The sequence below is a fragment of the Ictidomys tridecemlineatus genome, chromosome 7 (genome assembly GCF_052094955.1).
Source record: "Ictidomys tridecemlineatus isolate mIctTri1 chromosome 7, mIctTri1.hap1, whole genome shotgun sequence".
NCBI lineage: Eukaryota > Metazoa > Chordata > Mammalia > Rodentia > Sciuridae > Ictidomys > Ictidomys tridecemlineatus.
The window spans coordinates 72,671,850-72,693,767 of NC_135483.1; the positions used below are offsets into that span (position 1 = coordinate 72,671,850).

A 21,918-nucleotide genomic window follows, 5' to 3' on the forward strand; every position below is an offset into this window, starting at 1 on the left:
AAGCACAGTTCTTTTATTTGTAGCAAACATGCTCCTGATCTTGGTAATAATATCTCTGCCTGTGATCTTCTCTTAACTTCTCATCTTATATGAAATGTGCTCTGCCCTCTTCCTGGACTTAAAATAATCAGAAACTCAGACTTCTGTTAAAATGACCACAGTGTACTTTATTTAATGATTTTGGTACCTTGTGTTGCAATAAAATAAAAAAAAATCTACAAAATCCAAATATATAAAATTTCAAGTTTTTTTCTTTTTTTCTTTTTTAAAGTTTTACAAGAAAAATCAGATAACCAAGGAAATTTATTATTTTTTTTTATGAAGTACTACTTTCCACTTCGTTTCATCACAAATTGCAACTTACTTAACAGACCAAAATAACTATGGTACTGTAGTACATCACATACTCCACGCACTGTGCTTTGAACTAGAGCACTTGGGGTCACTGCCTGGGGACAGTGGCCTCCAGCAGATAAAGACACGCTTATGAGCCCAATGCTAAAGGAATGTTCAGATACATGGAATTGGGAATATATATATTTACAGGAAGGAAAACAAATTCATAACTTGTTTAGTTCATCTTTTCAAATAAAATTCCAAATACATTTGTACAATGTTTACAAAGTAAAAAGCACAAGGAACCTCCAAGGTTTTCCTTTGGGTCCAGGCACTGTGCTCGCTCTAGGGGAAGTTTCTTCACCATTCCCTACACACACACACACACACACACACACACACACACACACACACTGTATTTCTGTAATGAAGAGAGAAGCACAGGAATGGCAATTTTGCACAATCAGAATGTCATGCAGACAAGTGGACAAAAGGGAACTGAGAAATCAGTGGTCCATTCTCATCGGCTTGCTGTTCACCTGCCACCTGTTACATTTTTTTTTTCAGAGATAGATTCAAAATGATGACGACGACGAGGACAACAACAACAATAACAACGACAAAAAACAAAAATTGAACGGAGAAAGGAGCACAAAATGTTTAAGGCAAATTAAGCAAATACAGAGCAGCCTCTCTTGGTGTTGAGTGGAAATGAAGATTTTACTCCGAATAGAAACAAGTAAAATGAACTACAACCTCCTGAGGTTGGGTTGTTTACGTCATATACAAATTTGTGAAAATTGCTTTGCACCAAGTATCCTTTTGAAATTTTAAATGAAAAGACTTTGTCAATTACAAAGTGCATGATTTCATGTTTTTAAGTAAAACAACAGTAGCTGAGGTAGTTAGATGTGAAACTTATTTTACTTAAAAGAAACTGGAGGATGAAGAGCAAATGTCCGTACCAAACAAATCCTTGCCATTGGGAAGCAGGTTTTATATTATGCAATGGTTTAATGGTGAGCAAAATGTTTGTTTTTTCCATTGGATTAGTAGTTAAACCAGAATAGGAACAGTAGTAGTATTTGTTTCCATACCTGCATCCAGAATGGATGTGAGTACAGATGAGCTTTTAATACACAGTCATCTCATACTTCCACCATTTCTGCATTCAAGCCATCAAATGAAATGGTGTTAATTGTTATCACTGGAAACTCCAATTCTAACTGTGAAAGTAAATTAGTAAAAACTGAGGAAAGATTTAATAGGAAGAATGATTTCATTTTCACTTTAGCAATTTTTGTCTTAAACCCTAAATTCAGTGGTTTGAAGGAGGGAAAAAACTTCTGGCTCATTGGTTGCTCTCTTCCTTCTGAGAATGGAAAAACATATTTGCATACCCTTCCCTTTATCATTCTGGAAGCTACTGAGCTGTCTGGCTACCGAGAAGAAAAGCAGACATTATTTAGTAGAGGTGAAGTTCTCACCTCAGGATAACTGTGATCCCTTTTCAAAATGCCTCTTTTCCAAATGAAGATTTCAGGTGGGACCTACAATTGACCAAAAGATTCACCCATTTATCCTAGATCATGTAAATATGAAAGGAGTTCTGTGATAATATTGGGCCTGTGACATGGTTAGCTATAAATAAAAAAGGAGACATTTCTTTTGAGTGAAAGAGAATTTGCAGGTGTTTTTTATTATTTTTTAATAACCCGTTTATAGAAAAGAATGTTAACCAGAAGTAGTCAGAAAAGTTGAAAGATAGCTTTACAAAACATCACAGGTGTGATGTTTATAGAATGGCTAGTTGACGACAGCAGTGTAATTACATATATCTTTGCTAAAAACTAGTTTTTCTAAGAGTCTCAAATTTTCAGGGAGAGCACTAGAAAGTTCCATGTGGTCCTTAAAAAGATTCAAGTTTTCTCCCTCAGTAATTAGATGTATCACTTATACCTAAATAACATGTTGTCAGCACTTGTTTTTATGTTTGATGAAGAATCTAGACTCTATCATTTCAAAGACCTGTCCAGCTCTAAGCATAGTTAGATCCTATTTTGTACTTTTATGATAAAGTCTACCTGGGACAAATTGTCCCCACTGCTTTCCTCTCATCTAACCCACCTGCAAAACTGCCTTTTCTCTACTCCAGGCCCCTGAATCTAGTCCAAATAGTCAACTTTAGTTTTCTTGTACAAAACCAAATAAAAAGAAACAGACATTTCCTTTCTATCAAAAAAAAAAGGATATTCTGATGCATTTTGAGTTAGAAAAATATTGACACTAGGAACTGGGGGTGGGGAGCCAGCAATGTTCAAATTATATTTTTGAATCACAATACTCATATTACTGGTCTTTCAAAACAATACTTATCTAAAGTTTGGTGTGGCAGTACAAATTTTTCAAAATGAATTAGAAAATTGCCTAGGTTAATTATGCTTTGGAAAGCTTAATCCCATGCATTAGAAATGTCTAATCAATTTGAAATTTTAGGACTTTGATGTACCATTGGCAGCCATATTTTAGAATCAGAAAAGATTATATTGAATGTGAGTGTTATGTCAGCTCCAAGCACAACGTGATTTAAAACTCTCTATTTGGGATAAACTTTCTAAAGCCTGATTCCATATTTTTCACAACATGCAAACATTTTTCAAAGGAATCTAATAATTTAAAAAGGCTACAATGTTAATATTTATCCAGAACTTTGCTTCATGAAGTGACATCATGAAAACATTATCTGCATTGTTAGATACTATTTTATGGGTGTGTTCCTACTTCATAATTTTGCCTCCATAACTCAAAAAATGCAGATATTTATAATTGCAAATCATGTTTTTTAAGCATTAGTTCTAATCAGGTTAATCATTTAAGAGAAAACACATTTCTTTGGGGGAGTTGTACAGGATATTCTCTGAGGTTGTTTTTCGACCATCTCCTTTGTCCTTTATAAGAATTCACATCTGTACATGAGCAAGCACATGGATATTCCTGTATTGCTAAAGCCCTGTGTAAACACTTCTCTGTAATATTTAAAATATGTATATTGATGTGAAAATGAATCAATTCAGAAGTTCCAAACAGAAACAAAGCTATACGTTTCTCCATGGGTTATAAAGGGAGAGATGTGTCATCTTAGAAGTAAGAAAGACACACAGTGTTAATGACCCAGAATCTAATCTCTAGCACATCATTAAAGAATCCTCTTCCCTAGGAGTGGATTTCAGACCACTCAGCATCATTAGGGGTCAACTGGGTCTCACACCCGTGTTCTGAAAAATGCAGTTTGGGATCATGCACACTCAATCCTTAGGCATCAGAAGGAGCCACATTTCAAAATGCATAAACATTTAGTAAAATCCAGTTTGGCTTACAGGAAAATGGTCCATATATACCAAGAGTCTCAATGTCTGTATGAGAGAAGTTACTTTCCACAATAAAATGCTGATAATTGTTTAAAAATTTGACATGGAACTTCAAAAGAAACTTTTACTTATATCAAGTGATGATGAATGATTGTATTCTTGGCTTGGTTAGTTATTGCTGCTATGATCCTCAGAGGACTCCATCACCGGCTCCTCAGCCCAGCCTTCCTGCTGTACACAGCTCTCCTTTATGTGTCTGTTCTTTAGCAAGAAAGACAGTGCTTTCTAACCCCCAAACGCTTCACCAACCCTCTTCATTAATCTTCACAACACCCCTATGAGGTAGGTAAATAAATATTCTCTTTCTTTCAGATGTGGGGAAAATGCTGCTGAGTGAATTTCTGAGGCTGAACACATGGACCAGGTACTAGGATGCACACATGAGTGGATTTCTAATTCTTTTTTCCCCATAACCATTTTTGGACCATAACCCCTCAGATTGCTACGTCCAGAATGGAACTTATCCCATAGCATAAAAGGGTATTATTTCATGAACTATATCGAATATTTTTAAGAGTCATTATATTTAACACAGGGGTTTTGATGTTCTACTAAACCGTACATTTCATACCAATGATCACATCATCAAAGATGACTTACTAAAACATTATTTTTGTGATTGCTCATTGTCACCTTTTTTGTTGTGAAATCAGCTAAACATCCTATCAATCACATGAATGTGAGAAGAAAGGATATAGTGAAGTAAAAATTATACCAGAAAAGAAAAGGAAAACCAGATTGGGTTGGTGCACATGCCCACTGGTTCTGAAGGGCAACCGTGCCGTGTCCTGACCTCCAAAGTGGGGGAACAAAACAATTAGCAGAGGGCAATGTCACCACATAGCTGGGGGCCCTTGCTACTCAGTAGAATATCCATTTGATGAAAGGGGAACTTCTGCATCTGAGGGACAGAGGGACCAGCAGGGAGCTTCAATGAATACCCCATGAAGTTCTTCTTCTTCTTCTTTTTTTTTTTTTTTTTTTTTTTTTGATACTGGGGATTGAGCCCAGGGGACCACCCCTAGCCCTTTTAGTTTTTCATTTGAGACAAGGTCTCGCCAAGTTGTCCTCAGACTTCTGATCCTCCAGCCTCACTGTCTCCTGATTCACTGGGATGATTGGTATGTGCCCAAATGCCCAACTACTCCATGCATTTCCTCCTAATTGACACATATAGAATTTGACACAATGGAAACATTATGTAAGAACCTTCAGACCATTTAGATCGTCATTGAAAATCTCTGTAAGATCTCTATATACCTTTCAGGGCTCTGTGTGCCTGCACACAGTTAGTGCATCCTAGCAAGTTTTGCAACTAAGCATTCTTAAAAGGAAACTGGTCTCAGGCAGGTATATGGTGGCATACACCTATAATTCTAGTGACTTAGAAGACTGAGGCCGGAAGATCACAAGTTCAAGGACAGTTTGGGCAATTTAATGAGATCTTGCCCCCCTCCCCCCAAAAAAGGACTGGGGATATAGCTCAGTGATAGAGCGCCCCTGGGTCCAATCCCCAGGACCTGAAAGAAGGAATGAATAGCCTGTCTGTTTTTCTGCCAAGCTTCAGATTGGACATGTTCACCAACCCAGAGCCAAATCAGAAGAACAACTTCCTAACATTACAAAGAAGAAATATGAACAAAACATCATTAATACAAGAGTTGGTATGAACATTTCAAACCTTTTTTTTTCCTAGAAGGTAAATTTCCTTTCAAAGTCAAGATTTTCTGTTTTCTGAGGAATCCTAACAATGACCACAAGGAAAACACTAATATTCCCGATTTTCATGATAACAAATTAATATTAGGAAATTGGAATGATATCAACAAACCAAACCCCAAAAGTTAGGTATTTTTTTCGATTTAGGAAAAACAGCTTTTTCATCTGGTGACACCATAAAATTCACCATGAAATAATTGCATCAAGCAGTGTTTGGGGGGCTTATGCTATAATATGCTTAAGGTTAAAACTACTATTTGAAGAATAAAAACTAATCAGAATCTGTTTTTCCCTTGAACCATTCTGTCAAGTGGACTGTGAATGATGAAGATTTTACCAACAGCAGAAATGCAATAATAAAATTACAGAAGGTAGTAAAGGCTGAACAGTTCCTTTCCTTGCCTGGAAAGAGTTTCTAGAACTGTTGCTCCTATAGAGCTCCACGCTACAGTCATGTCTGCAGTGCCCAGGACAGAGCCTCCCAAACCTCTTCCCTTCATGCACTTGCTGAAAGTAAATAAAAATCACATAAGGTTGGCTCTGCTTTGTTTATTTCTCTTTGTACGACAAAGAGACTTTTAGTAGCAGAATATCACCAGCAATTGATTACTGCACAAGAAAGTTCTAGTCCAGTACCTACAACACCTGAGCAGTTTGTCTTTCTAGACAACACCAGACAACCAGACAGAAAACTGTATGCTTCCAACATCTGGATGCTTCTGTATAGTACCCAGATGCTTGCTATCGTGAAGGCCAAATTTACCACTTGAGTGACCTGCTTCTCCGCTTTTCATTGGGATGTTTGCATTCATGTGGACAATCTTTATTTTTTAATAACTCTGTAGTGTCTACTTTGGTTTAGTAAAGATGGTTCAGCGATCACTTGGAAAATTCAAACATCAAAAGCCCTCAAATGAAAAGAAACTTAGTCATGAGGAAAAATCAGAGCTTTAGGGCTATCAATGGCCCAGTGGTTTTGTGTATGTTGAAAAATTGCTTAACTGTCCATCTATTTATTTATTTATTTTTGCTTCCATTATTTTGAAAATCATCCTCCTAAGAATTATTTTTTTTTCCAATTTGAGAATAAACACACAGACTAGGTGATTGGTAGAATCAAGATCCAAACTACATTTAAAAGAGTCTCATACTGGTAAACCTGGTCGAGTGGGCTTGGATACGGAGGCTGTTGTGATGTCATGGTATATTTACAATGGAATGTTGAGTAAGGCCATGGTAACCCTGAATCTCATTGCTGTTAAAAGGACGGATAGGTTTATGGTTTGCATTGGACAAGCAAGAATTAATTACAATACCTTAAAATGTCTTTTCTTATAATCCACCAGCCACTCTTGGTGTGCAGAGCAGTATGGGAACCGGTGATCAAGGAGAATCATCGTAAGGGAGAGTCAATCTTACATATGAAGCTACCAACATATCCTCCATCTCCCCACATTAATCAGACCCTGACTTTGCCAAGGGGACAAGTCTTTATAGAATGGCAGTAACTACTCTGAATTTCTGCTCTAAAAAGGCAAGTATTTTTTATGGACCACTGAGAGGTTTTCTTTTCAATCACTGTACTTGGGCCTCTTCATTAATAGAAATGCTCTGTCTGACACTCAGCTCTGCTGAAATCACTCTTTCTCATGAACCTGCAGAAAAGCACTGTTTGTTGCTCCTAGATCACCACAGTTCACCAACTTATTATACATTAAAGGATATTTTTGTGTGTAAGTTGGCTGTGGGATTCAGGAGATGAACATTTTCTTTAACTTGCTAGTTGTCATAGCCTGGCAATCAGAAATCAGTCGCATTAGGCCACTTTCCTACCATTCCTTTTTTTTTTTTTGCCTATGATAAAGAATTAGTTCTGAAAAGTCACTTGTTGTGATATTAGTGTCCGTAACTGGGAAAATCAGTAGCTCTGGGAATATCTTGGACATAACCACCAAGATGATTATGTCTTCTCTTAGGAAAGAGCAGTATCTTTCAGACAGAGGAAAAATGATCCCTGCTTCTTCCTCTTCATATTTTTTACTTCTAGACTACTTATTGGATGCATCTGATGACTTCTGTTCATTTGTCTGGAGTTAACTCCTAAAACTGATACCAATTCTTTAGACTAAAAACTATAAGAACACATGGATGCCTGACTCTCTTACATACTCTGAAAGTATGATCTGCTAATTTCTGGAAACTTCATTTTGACCTTTCTTTGAGAAAAGAGAAGTGGAAAAGAACCATTATTTTTAATTATGAGATCACCTTTTTTACTTCTAAGTGAAAAATGTAAGCATTGGGAATATCAGTGGGCGATCTTTTTTAAGCTAATAAGCAAGCTTTTGCAGGATCCAAGAAGCAACCGGGCAGTCAACTCCACATAGAAATGGATTTCCATTTGGAACTGGAAATGTCATCACCCAGGAAGGCAAGCATCAAATTATCCAATAGTTACACCCATGCAGATTTGACTTCTAAACTGAATTATAAACTCAGGCTTTACAAATCAGTTATTACAATGCTGACAATGATAGTCTCAAGAAATGAAATAAAAGCAGCAACTCTACTCAGACAGATTAATTATTAAACAGATGACAGTGACTTTTTCTTTTCTTTTTTTTTTTCCATTTCCAAACACACGGATTTGAATCCATTGGAAGCAAGTCTTCGGTGACCCATACCCATTCTCTGACCTACACAAGCCCCCAGGAATCCATGAACTTGTTTTTCAAAGTAGTGCTTACTGGCAAAAACAAAGGAGATGGCTGAATATTCATAGCATCAGTGTTGAGGAACCACGTAGCATGATTTCATAGCTCTGCAGCACAGAGGTCTTTCTCTTCGGGCCTGGGCACTGTCATGGCACGGGACTCAGAACCAAGGGCTCCTTTTTCACTAACTGATTACTGTTCCCTTGCAATAGCTTGATTACAATATTACAAGTCAAGAATTTGCAAGATTAAAGTGTCTGTTGAATTAATTAACTGCAAATCACCGCCAGTAAAACTTGACAAGTTCCAAGATGTTTCTGTAAGAAAAAGAAGGGAATCAATAGCATCAGCAACATGCAGCTTTGGGACAGTGGAGACTATTTCTGAGCACCACGGGCTCACTTCCACACTCCCCCTTTCTTAAAGGAGCAGAGTTTTTTATCCTTTCACAGAGTGCCATGCCTCTGATTCAGAACAAGGGAAATGTTTCACCTCAGGCTTTTAAAACATACTTTGGAGATCCACTTCCTTTTTATGTACAATGCATTAGAAAGGCTAATAAGGAAAGCTGAATATTTTAGCTCTTTGAAAGCAGGATATAAAATGACAGTTCTTTTACTAGCTGACAGGTCTCCTTTGGTTACAGGCTCATGCTCTATTTCTCCCAATTTGAATAGAATAAGAAATCACAGGGGGCTCCATAGAGAACCACAGGTCAAAGTTTAATTGCTCTGCGAACATAGCAGTGCCCAACACATTCAAATACAAGTGCTCATTTTCCAGAATCACAATGCATTGAAATGCTGGTGTGTATTAAGACATGTTCTGCTGGTTTGTAATCTAAACAAGAATATCTTACAATGATAGAAAACTGAAATTTATTTTCAACCCACTCAGAGGTGTTTTAGAACTTACTGATAAATGAATTAATTTGAAATATTTAAGTGTTGATTGGATACAACTCCATGCCAGAATGCCACTACAACAGTTAAATTAGATTAGTTTAAACACAACATCTCCATTTGTTCCTATTTTCAGCACTTGAAGTAAGAATTTGATTAATTCCATTTTAATGCAAATTAAGCACAAGAGAAAGGAGAGGGCCAACCTGCTTAATTTGGTAGATGGAAGTATAATAAAAACACAAAACCTTACATTTTCTGAAATTCTAATAACAAAGTAGGTGACAGGCTTCAATAATAGCACAAGAGGAAATTTTGTGTTGGCACTGTGCTGGTAATATTTGCTTATTATTTTGATTAATTAATTTGATGCTGATTTGATATTAGATATGATCTTTGCTCTGCAAACATCTTAATCATTTACTACGGGCTTCCTCTCATGCTGTGAGTGGTGAAAACAGTGATAACCGTGGTAATGAATGTGATAATGGTGGTTGGAACCTAGAAATCAGGGGCCTGACGTATTAACATTTCTACGTGAACTCTTTTTTTTTGTTGTTGTTAATGCTTAATGAGCTTCACCAAAAATTTTCTCAAGGATTCTGGACTTGTAAAAATTAATATTCTCCCTTCTCTCTTTCTGTGTACTTCATAGAGACCAACAGTCTTAAAAATCACCTAACCAGAATTATTTCTTTTAAAGAAAATTAGTTATTCAATTTAATCATGATCTTTAATAATACAGTCCTTCTATTTCTGGGAGTCAACTGGTTCGGGTAGAACTGCAGGAGTGATGTGGGTTGGACACAATGCTACTGTGATGTCCCCAAGGCGTGGGGCTGGCTGCCCTGTCTTTTGACATGTAAATGGGCAGAGTGCTCTGGGTACAGAAGGTTATCACTTTAGCATGACCTCCCAAGTAATAACAGCTGAGATTCGTCTCCAAAATTGTTATTCCTAAATAACTAGTATGCTGGAGAAATACTGTATGTGCTAATGAATTCTGCTTTCTTGAAAATCAAAGAAGCAATCTATTGGAAAACTTCCAATACTAAAGAGGCTGCCTAATTTTATGACTTTTCTTGAAAGGAATTCTCAGGCCTATCTCCAACGTTTATTCAGAGCTGATGATTTTAAGACAAATACTCTGTGCCAAGAGAGTATTTCCATGTCGTTGTTGTTGTCGCTTTGTGACTTTGATTAAAAAACATTTACTGTTGGAGAGCCATAAAAACAAGTTATTAAATGGCTTTTCTGTTTATTGGCAACCATCTAATGTTAATTTATCTTTGCACTTAAATTCTTACCTTCTGTTTGTCATTGTGTGTGAGAATGATTGTGAGGTTTACAGGATAGCCTTGGAAAAGCTTATGTTTCCTCACTGTTTTAATATAGAATTAAACATAGATATTGGAAAGAGAAGTAGCAGCATGCTGGAGAAAAAGAGTTAAAATTGAAGTCATAAAACTGCCTTAGCTGCTCCTAACTGTATTATAAGTAACTGAATGCAGAATTCCTTCTGTGGATTGCCTGGCAGTCAGTCTTACTAATAGAAGTCATGCTTGTTGGATGAATGACAGAGTGAATCAATAAATGTGTAGAGTATGTAATAATGATTACAAAAATTACCTGATCTCGTTGGGTCTTGGTTGCCTCTCTTATAAAATAAGAGTCATGAAGTAACGTTTAGATTTCTTTTAGAGGCTATCTCCTTTAAACATTAGTGACTTCTAATTTGACAGAAGCTCCTAAAGATTTGATTGAATCAATCTATGTAGGAGGATAGATGACTACTCATATTTTAATGCATTACATTCAGACTGTTGAGAAAGTTTTGGGTTTATTATTGGCTACTTTGAAAGAATCAGTACAAACAGCGCACACACACGTGTGTGTGTGCAATGACATCATTGCTGTCAACTCGGTCATCTTGCTGAACTTTAGGGATGCTACATTTAGTGAAAAAGGAGAGAACACATGAGTTGTAATTCAATAACTATAGGCTAAATATTTGCTATATTTTTTCATCTAACCCTTTAATCTAAGATAATGTTCCTAGAATTATATGATGGTTTCAGCTAGTGGTTTTATAATCATCATAAATATAAAATTGTGTGACCTTCAAGATAGCAAATGAAATTTAGGGGAAAAGGATTGCAGGAACAGAATTACCTTATAATATAAAAATGATGCCACTTCAGAGACTTTTTAAGCTCTATCTCCTATCCTTCCTTCCTCTTTTCTTTCCTCTCCCTTCCCTCTCTTTCTCTCTCTTTAGCATATCAAAGTAAACAGTGGAGTTTAGTTATTTTCCTTCTGCCTAACTGGATAACAGTATCATACAAGAGAAGAAGTATTAAGTTAAATTATATTTATCATTTAACTTAATGCAGAGTAGCACTATGATGAGGGCACCATTATCTGGGAGTGGAAGAACAGCATTGATTTGCCTACTACGAATTAAAGAAAGATTCAGTTATAAATGATAAGACTCCCATTTCTCATCGTTAGCTTTTTTTTAAACTTTTCATTTTGAAAGACATCTTTGACTTTAAAATAAAAATTTCTAGGAAAAATTTGATCATCAGAACATGATTCTCTTCACTTGGAAGGCTTGGCATACCAGCAGTAGATTTTGGAAGACTCGTTGGTCTTTTAGAAGGACTCTCAGTTGTTAAACATTAGGCTCCACTCTCAGCTCTACTATAGCCTAACTCTAGAGCTTTTGGTAAGTTGCTTACATCTCTGAACTGAAGTTTCATCATCTGGAAATATTTAACTCCAGATGGCTTTGATAAGGTTCTTTAGCACAGTGCTGGGCACATAATAAACTTTCAATCATAGTAATGGGAAATGATTATATTATTCGTGTGTGTGTGTGTGTGTGTGTGTGTGTGAGAGAGAGAGAGAGAGAGAGAGAGAGAGAGAGAGAGAGAGAGAGAGAGAGAGAGAGAGAGACCTGATAAAAGTAACTTAATTTTGGCTCACAATGTTAGATAATTCAGTCCCTGACAGACAGCTCCATTCCTTTGGGCCTAAGGTGATGTAGAACATCATGGAAGGAGGGCCTGGTGGAGGAAAGCAGCTCAGATCACAGAAGCTGTGAGTCAGGGGCCTGGATAGATATAGTCTCCAAGGCCACACCCCCAGTGACCTATTTCCCCATGTGCCTACGGTTACAACCCAGTAGTTCATTCAAATTGTTAATCTATCAAATGGATTAATTCTTTAAAGAGATCAGAGCTCCTATAATCCAAATTTTTTCATCTCTAAACATTATTGCATTGCCTAACATGTGAGTTTTGGGGGGAGATTCCAAATTTTAACTATAACAACCATTAGTATGGAAATCGGAACTGCCAGAAAATCTACCATGAAACAAAATAATAAGAGCACAAATTCAATTGAGTTATTTTGTCTCTGACTTAGTTTATGTCAGTATAACATGGAAACATTTTAACATGCCAGGGATATTATGGCATCCTTTATTTAGTGGAACCTAGGCCACCAGGTTTGCTGAGTTTTGCATTTCTGGGCTAGATCACTGCATACAAATAAAAAAAGACTGGTTAGTTTTTTCCATGTGGAATCTAGAGAAAGAGCTTCAGATGGATGGGGAGACCGTAGGACACCTCAGCCACTCTGGGGAGAGTTTCTGAACCCCATGTTTCTGTGGACACATGTCTATTTGTCACTACTTCCTCTTGGCTTTCTGTGGTGGGGGCAGGATGCTTGCCAGCTAGGCTAATTGCTACAATTAGCAAAATTAAATGCCTCGTTATGTTTTTATACAATTCCACCCACAGTCCACAGTTTTACTTTGGCATGAGTAATGGTCCTGTTGAGACTGTCAGTCTTGGACACACATGGAGAGTCTTTCCATGTGCCCATTTTTCAGGACAGCAGTTGGACAAAACATATGTCAACAGAGACCTCTGAAGTGACCTAATGCTGCCATACAGGTGCCCAAGTGAGAAGAAGAGATGTCATCCAAATGTTCAGATCATTTCACAGCCTGGTCTAAGGCAGGTTGACTCTGAAATTGGAACTAGAGTAAAATGACCCATCCTTGGCCATTTGGAAATGATCAAGCACCAGGCAGAAGGAATGTTATGAGTCACAAGTTGGCAGGATTTTGATTATTTTCAAAAGTGACATTGCTAAGATAAAAGAATGTGAATTGATTTGCATCCATCACTGAAGTTATACAAATGACGACCTCAGTTTTGCTGTGCTGTCACCCTGTGCTTCACTATCCTCTGAGCTATATTCTGAAAGACAGCCTGAGCTATTTTTACAAAGGCTTTAAGAAATTTTCCCTTAGAAACAAAAATGCAGGCATCTCATCCAAGCTTTATATAGTAACTATAATGGCTAATGGCAAAGATGTGTTGAGAATGCAAGGGAGCATATATTTAGTCTAGAAAATGGTTCATTAGGGAAAAAAAGTCTCTGTGGTTCTTGTCTAAACATTATGTCAGAACGTGTCTCCACTCAATGACTTTTGGTACGTTTGAAAGTGAATGCATAACCTTACACAATCCTGGTAAGGACATCAGAGATTTCCTCTGCTCGATTCAATATTTTCAGGGAAAGAAACTTTGAAAACCCAAAACTATTCTATTCTGCTGCTTCAAAGATGGGATCTTTAAGGAGTGAGAAAGTTCATTTAGGCTAAGAAGTGCTGAACTCTGAGTAGGTATTCCAACCAAAGTTCACAAGTACATTACTGTCTTACAGGCATGGTTGATTTTGAAAAGGCAGCAGGAAAAAGCTTGTCTAAAAGTTCATATGTCAGTAGCATACCATTTTATGTGCACTAAAGGGCAGAATATGCTTTATTTCTTAAAATAAAAAAATCAATAAAATAAAATAAAAAGTCAATGAGATTTCAATTATTCTCATTCACTTTTAATTGGTCAGCGCTCTCGCTTCATTTATTTCTAGAGCAAAATAGATAGGGCATGAAGGAATTAACCATAAATTCTTCATATTACTTTTATTTTCAGATTATCTTTGTATTTTATTTTTGCTAACACTTGAATCACATGATCTTGACTCAATAAGAGAATTTATTTCATTTGTTGTATTCATCATAAATGAACAGAAACTGAGTGTCTATAAAGTTATACTGTGAAACTAGATAACACACAGTTAAGTAGAAAAATGTAGAAGTGTGAAGAGGATTTAAAGGACATAGTCATTTTGGAGAATCACATTTGACTTGCATGGAAAAAAATTTATTTTTCTTTCATGCAAAAACTTAAAAGTCTTGGCATGGATAGAATATAGAGAGTTTCATTTAAAAATGTTAATTTGAAAGTAAAAGACAAAGTTATAGTATTTTTCCTTTAGAAAATGTCATGATCCTATGCAAAAAAGGTGAATAATAAGAGAAACATCCTCTCAACGGATTCGAAGTGGACTTAGGTCCAGAAATCAGACTAGACAATAAAGAATCCCATTATTTCCATTTATATGCTAACCATAGCTCATCCCTCTTGGATTATTCTTCAGTTACTCTCCAGCAAGGGTTTAATATCAGACTGAAAAATAATTAAAATTTAAACACAAAAATCAAACTTTGCTCCCTTGCACCTTGATGACATCTCTTTAAATCCCAATACTTTAAAAACTCCGTTATCTATGCCTCTAGAAACTAATAAAAGTTGTCTTATGGCAGTGGTGTGCTTTCTGAATCACAGAAGCAAGATTAAATCATGATTTACCTCTGGAGTAGTTTTTTGTTGTTGCTGTTCTTTTAATCTTCTGAAAAGTTGTAATTTATAACATGAAGGATATATCATTTCCTTAGCAAGAATTCATTGTTAACTAAAACATCACAATCTTCAAGAATGTCCAATAACAACGTTTACAGTATTGGGGAAATCATTTAAAAATTCAAACTTCTCACACCCTCCTGACTGCCAATCTCACCTCCAAGATAAAGGACAGTACATTATCTCTTATTTACGTAGTCCTTGTTTCAAATCTTAACATGGAAAGTGAGGGATCAAGTTGAGAAATAACTTAGAACTTACATGATAGGAAGAGTGAAGGGGCTGTCGTGTTTGTTTGCTTGACACTATTATACTGTCATCTGTTATAACTCGTGGAATCAAGGTATAGTTCAACTGAGAAATTCCGTTTCCACAGATCATCAGTTAAAAGTTGTCTTGGAACTAAAGAAGCTAATAACTCATGATTCTGCACAAAGGTGAAGGATTTGCCAAAAATGATCTTTTTTTTCCCCCCTTCTACAATGGGGGTGGAATATTTTCACCATGTGCTGACAAGAAGAGGGTCCTCCTGGAGCTTTACCAGTGACGAGGTGATCTTTCCACATCCCGAAAAAATGATGAGCTTTGATTGTGTTTAGTGGAAATCTTGCTTGGAGGATCAAGCCAGGGAGTACTAGGAAATATGTCTACTGGTAAAAATTGTCTTATCTTTAAAAAAATTGATTTGGGGCTTTGTACCAAAAGAAGTCCTAGGTTGAGCCCTCTGTCACTTCCTGTGGATGTCCTCATGGGGACAGCAGTTTGTGGATGACATACTTACTACAGGCAGTGGCTCTAGAACTTGACCACTTTAAGGGAATAGGACCGTCCAAATAAGTAAATAATTACATTAATCTGACTTTTTACCTTCTTTTTTAGTGACTCGAATAAGCTTTAATCTATCAGTTGGGTTAATATAAAACCAGGGAAAGAAGTTTAAGACATCTTCCACTGTGGTCAGGTTTATTCTAATGAATGGATGAAAATAATCATTTACATCTTTGATTTCCTGGGAAACATTGGCCAGTCTTGACAAGCCCTTTCTAGTTAGGCTGTTTCTCTCTTCACCTGATATTCTTATAGCACCCCTGGCCAGGTTCCTGGGGGCACCAACTTGCAGATCTTGCAAGAGACAAGTGTTTTCAAATCTGCCGAGGCAGGCTGATGAATTTGTGGACCAGTTTCTGACATCCCAAGTGATTATGATGCTTAAAGTATTTTAAATAATTCCAGGTCTATAAAAAAAGTGATGATGCCTATATGTATACCCTATATTTATTTTATTACAAAAATATTGAAATAATCCATGAGTTATTCCACTCTGCACCAACTATAAAAAAATACTATCAAAGTTTGACCGGCACTTTTAATGCAACGAAAAGCACCATGACCAAGGACACGGAGAACAGAAAGCAGGGAACGTTTACTTGCTGTACGGAGGTATTTAAAACCCAGAAGCTTGTTGTAAGAGTGCGACTTTACAGATGATTCAAATACAAATCTTAGCTGGATAGAGTGATAAGCCCTCAATCAGTTCAGAAGGGTTTCCTTATAGCATATTCACCCCATTGGTATGCTCATACTTACTAACATTGTCCCAAAGCCTCTAAAAGAGATATCACTTTGAGCTTGGATGGGAGGTGGGTAAGTCTGTACACAGTGGAGAACTTGTTCATTTGCTTATCTGCTTTCAGGGGGCTCACATCACTTATTCTCAGTCACTGGGGCTTCCGTGTCAGTCCTGTGGTTGGACGGAGTTTGGCACTATAAAGATGAGGTGTGGTGTCTTCTGGAATCACACCTGCCCACATGCATACAGCGAGCCACTCATTCTGTATCCGGAAACAGATGCACTTGCAGCCCACTCCTCTCTGGAGGCTCTGCGCTTACATTCCAATGTGAGCTGCACACGCCTGGGAATCAGACTCTTTATTCTGTCTCTTTTCCCCCCACTTCCTATTGGTGTATGTTTTAAACTTTTGCAATTGAATACTGAAAGATGATTATCATTTCATTTACATCACGAAGTTATTGAGCTCCTTGGTCTTGTCGAAAGCCATACATGTGCTGCATAGGATTCCTGTCATAAAGATGTTCTCAACTGAAAATTTAAAATTAAAAAAAAAAAACAAATCCTGAAATGTGTATAAAATGAACCATTCCATCAATGCTGATACATATGTAAACACACTTGAGTTTGCTGTCTATTGAGTAGGCTTTTTTTTTTTCCACACATGATATTGGTTTTCAAATGAGAAAATGGTTTATGAATTCTTTTCTAAGCAGTACTACTTTTTTTTTTCTGAAGTCTTGAGGGATATATTCTCTCTCTTGGTTTTTATATTTCTTCAGGAATCAGAGCTTTGCATCAAGAAAATCACCTAAGCTATTTTGACAGAGGACTGGTGTGTGTGTGTGTGTGTGTGTGTGTGTGTGTGTTAGTGTGTATGACTGAATATATTTTTATGCAAAAATCAGTTAACTCCATTAAAACACCCTATTGATTGGAGGCAAACTCTTCCATAATAATAGTCCCTTCTGGTGGATGGTGCTCCAAGACCAGTGCAGGAGGAATTTGGTAGCCACAGCCATACTGAGCTGGTGTTGCTCTCCTTCAGGTGGAGTAAGAGACTCTGGTTGCTGCTGGTTGGAAAGAAGACCAACAGCAGGCAGTTAGCTGATGGAGGATCAAACCCTAACAGGAGGACCGGGGGCAGACTGAGAACACTGCAGCTTGTTGCCCCTACTGTAAGATGAAGTGTCACGATCGCCACAGCCCTGCTGTCACCCCTTCATCTGGATGTTGTGGCTCCTGCAAGTTCTCTCGTTTTTATAAAGTGGTCTCGTATTCCAACCGCTCCTGAATAAGGGCATCGTCTTTGTACTGCAGCCTCGGAGGAGACGGGGAACATTCAAAGGCTAAAATGGCCTTCCGGAGGCTTCGGTCCAACACGTGTCTCTCCCAGGCTGGGTACCTGTTTCTGAACAGGTCAATTTTTATGACGGACTCTTCGATCCGTGGTGGGCGAGACGATGGGGTGGAAGGGGCCGTGGGCCTCACCTGAAAGACAGGTACACAGCCATCCCGCTCGGCGAATTTCTGGTCGCGGTCGCTGGCCACGCTGCGGTTGTTGGAGATGGACCGGAGGGTGCTGGTGGCCACTTCGGGAGGCAGAGAGAAGGCGGCCACGGGGTCCTCACAAGCACAACTTGGTGACTGCCCGAAGCGGGGCCCGTTGGGGTGAAAGAAGGCATAGTACATGAGCATGAAGACCACGCCCGTCAGGAAGCTGCTGAAGACCACGCACAGCGCGGGGATGGCGAAGGCGTCGGCGATCTGCGGGGCCTTGTACAGGTACCAGAGGGCGCTCAGGGCCGTGTTCTCCAAAAGGATCACAAAATAGTAAATGAACAGCCGGCAGCGTGTCCTGCCTTCCTTGACGTTGAACCAGCTGAAGATGTAGATGATCCCCACCACCATGTCGAACACAATCTCCTCCCATTTGGTGATGCAGAATTCTGTCTCACAGTGGACGATCCAGAAGGTCATGATGCACCAGTGAAGGACGATGAAGATCCCAAAGTACAGCTGGAACACGGAGGCGAAGAGGGCGAAGGTGATGACCCGGGCCGCGATGGTGAAGAAGTGCCAGCAGAACTGGATGATGACCGCCATGTAGCTGATGGGCTTCTTGTCGTCTCGAGAGTCCCGCAGGGCCTTCTGGTAGGAGGCCAGAGCCCAAGCCAAGGACACCAGGGAGGCGGCTGCCGTGAAACCTGCCAAGGCAAACAGGAAGACATTCTGTCAAAAGAGAGATTCAGGGATGCCCTGGAAGTCAAGTCACACGGGGCTGGTGGCTCGGGACAGGCTTCCACCTCCGCAAAGGCTCTTATTTTCTTTGGATTTTTAGTGGACTTCTCACTCAGGTGGGGATCCTTAACTATCCTCTCTAAGGCATCAACCATCTGGAGAAGGCTCCACACTCACAGGAATGCTACTCCAAACCAGTGTCAGGTCCGGGATGCAGAGAATGGGTAGTTTAACTTTCTGTGTATTTGGTGTCAATAGACTTGGGCTGGGGGCTGATGGAATGGGGTTGCTGTTCAACTTGACCAGGTGTTACCACATGACCCTGGACAACCTTTGAAATGAGAATCCTCATTTTTTTTTTTTTTTTGGCGGGGTGGGAGTGTACTAGGGATTGAACTCAGGGTCACTTATCCACTGACCCACATCCCCAGCCTATGTTGTATTTTATTTAGAGACAGGGTCTCACTGAGTTGCTTAGCACTACTCCTTTTTATAAGTTCTGCTGAGGCTGGCTTTGAACTCACAATCCTCCTGCCTCAGCCTTCAGAGCTGCTGGAATTACAGACACTGCGCCCAACAGGATCCTCATTTATAAGGCAGGCAATCCCCGGGGCTCCCTACCACTATGGAGATTCCATGGTTGAAAGGTATATAGATAGCATCACACTGAAGCTTGAGGGGCTACATGGTTTACCTTTCTGCTTCCAAGCAAAAATGAATGAATTTCATTCCAAAAGAGAGTTTATTCTTTCTTTAGAATAAGGAAAGAAGTTCACATAGTGAGCTTGACAGTGTTTCTTGTGCTGCCCAGTGTGCAGCTCATCCTCATGGCTGAGGATACTCAGGGTTCCTGCAGCTTCTATCTGTGCCGACTACCTTTCCCTGAAAAGAAGTATTCATTCACTGTCTTTCATTTCTTAGTCTTTCATAAATTAATGATTGTATTGAAATTCATTTTTTTTAGCCATTCCTCTTATTTTATCAGGCCCATTTGGTTAGTAGATCTTCAAACTTTGGAATTAATTTTTATTGCCTTCTTATACTTTTATTCCATTTAACGGGGTCTCAAATTTCTGTCTATGATCCAGATATGGACAGATCTTACCTAAAAACATACCAGCTTCCCAGGAGATCTCTCTTTTGGAGAATTCCACTTTGTCACTGGAGTTTGCAATTATTTTACTCAAGAAGATGTGCTGAGACTTGCCAAGGTTAAGAACGGTTTCAGGTATTATTAAATTAAACTGACTTTCTCCTCATCAGATCTATTATTAATCATACTCAGGCTGAATACTAGTTTTATTTCCCTCTTTAGAAATAATAGAAGGTGTGTGGATTTCCAGGAGTTTATGATGGGATCAGTACTTTTCTTTTTTGAAACAATGTTTATAGAAAAAGAGCTATTGTCTAGTATCCTTGAAAAATAAATTTTAAAAATACGATTCTTGTGGAAAGAGGCCATATTAATGGATAAAAATTCAAATCCAATAATCACACCTTACCCAGTCTCCTTGATTAACACAAACTGCAAAAAAACCCCAATTATTGATGAAGAAAATGTTTTCCAAAATCCACTTCTCATACTTCCTCACAATAAATCTACTAGAATGTTTAAATGAGGATGTCAGGATCTCCAGGTTTTTGATTTTTGATTTTTTTTTTCAGGGCAGCACAAAAATCTTTTATTCCTGTAAATCACAGGAAGCTATCTATGGCAATATTTGTAGGTTAGTTACAGACCAGTGGACAAAGGAGTTTATGATAATTCAGTTTCTGTGCAATAGAAAACAGCCATATCAATTTACAGTAAATTCTAAAGTGAAAAGAGAGGAGTGGAAGAATTTAAAACTGGATTAAGAAAGAGAAAGGATGGAGAAGAAAGGTGACAGAATAATGACTATGTGAATGATATTTATGATCGGTTCAGATCAAAGAATAAAAGGTTGTGCCATTTTAATTTCAACGCCTTTGTATGGCATAGAAACTGCTCATACCTCACCTCTTATCTGTGTCCCTTGAAAATTTGTAGCCTCTTGAATAGACTTGTACTCAGTTTGCTTTTAACCTGGACATCTTAGCTGTGCAGGGACACTCTTTGTGTTCTCACTGATGCACCTTCAGCAGGAAGTGCTGGCGCTTAGTGCCACCTTCAGGAAGGTGACTGCCTTGTTGGTCAGACTTTGCAAACTGAAGAGCAAGCACTCTTATTGGAAGATGTTACAAAAGGCTGTTTTCCAAAACAGTTATAAAACAAATCACCACCACTACCACCACCAGTTTGAGCATCCCTAGTCCCCAAATTAAAAATCCTAAAAGCTCCAAAATCCAAAACATTTTTTTGGGCCCACGTGACACTACAGAGGAAAATTAACACCTGACCTCATATAATGGGTCACAGTTAAAATGCAGGTGCAATAAAGATAACGTACAAAATTGCCTTCAGGCTATTTGTATAAGGTGTATATGAAACATGAATGAATTTTGTGTTTGACTTGGACCCCCTCTCCAAGATATCTCATGTAAATGCAAGTATTTCAACACCCCCCCTTTAAACTTAAAAATCTGAAATATGGGACTGAAGATATAGCTCAGTGGCAGAGCATTTGCATAGCATGCATGAAGCCCCAGGTCCTATCTCCAGTTCTGAAAAATTAAAAAAAAAAAAAAAGAAGCCAATCCATCAATCAACCAATTAAATCAGTCTGAAACACTATTGTTTTCAAGCTTTTCAGGTACTCCACCTGTCTAGATCTAATAGAAAAATTAGCCTCACTCAAATTTTCCTGTAACCTTTATCCCTTTTGCTTCATTGTCTTAAAAGAATAATCCAGTCTGTGATTGACTCTCTGGGAACTGAAGATGATACACTGTCAGTAGAAAAGGGAACATTTTCTATCAGCTTTGCTTTCAATGAAAAGAGTCTATATACTAAAGAGGAATTCCATGTCCATTCTGTTCTGTTCACCCCTTTTAATGAGTTCTGTTTTTCAGCAATGATTAGCATTTCTCTTCTTCATTTCATTATAATTTTCTCTTCTTTCTTTTTAGCAATTCTTTTTTTTATAAGACAAATACACATCTGAATAGAAATATGGGTCCATTTTAGAATTAAGTCCTTCAGCATTCCTTCTTTTCCAATCCACTTTTTTTCTAAGCCACCTCCAGTATTCCGGTTTCATCAATTACAAATTACAATAGGTAAATTACAATTACAGTCCTGCCTTAGAA

At 38.1% G+C, this 21,918-nt stretch overlaps 1 protein-coding gene across 2 annotated transcripts in view; it reads right to left on the reverse strand.

Moving 5' to 3' along the window:
• Positions 1 to 285: 285 nt before the first annotated feature.
• Positions 286 to 21,918, reverse strand: part of Xkr4 (XK related 4) — a 413,696-nt gene continuing 392,063 nt past the window's right edge. The window contains exons 3-4 of one of the 2 annotated variants that reach the window (XM_005322917.5): positions 15,141 to 18,656; positions 286 to 8,514 (exon numbers count right to left, since the gene is read on the reverse strand). In XM_005322917.5, coding sequence (XP_005322974.1) covers positions 17,710 to 18,656 — 947 coding nt within the window. In that variant the 3' untranslated portion in view covers positions 286 to 8,514; positions 15,141 to 17,709. Of the gene's footprint in view, positions 8,515 to 14,828; positions 18,657 to 21,918 lie in introns of both variants that reach the window. The other variant, XM_040294052.2, reaches the window with a different exon arrangement.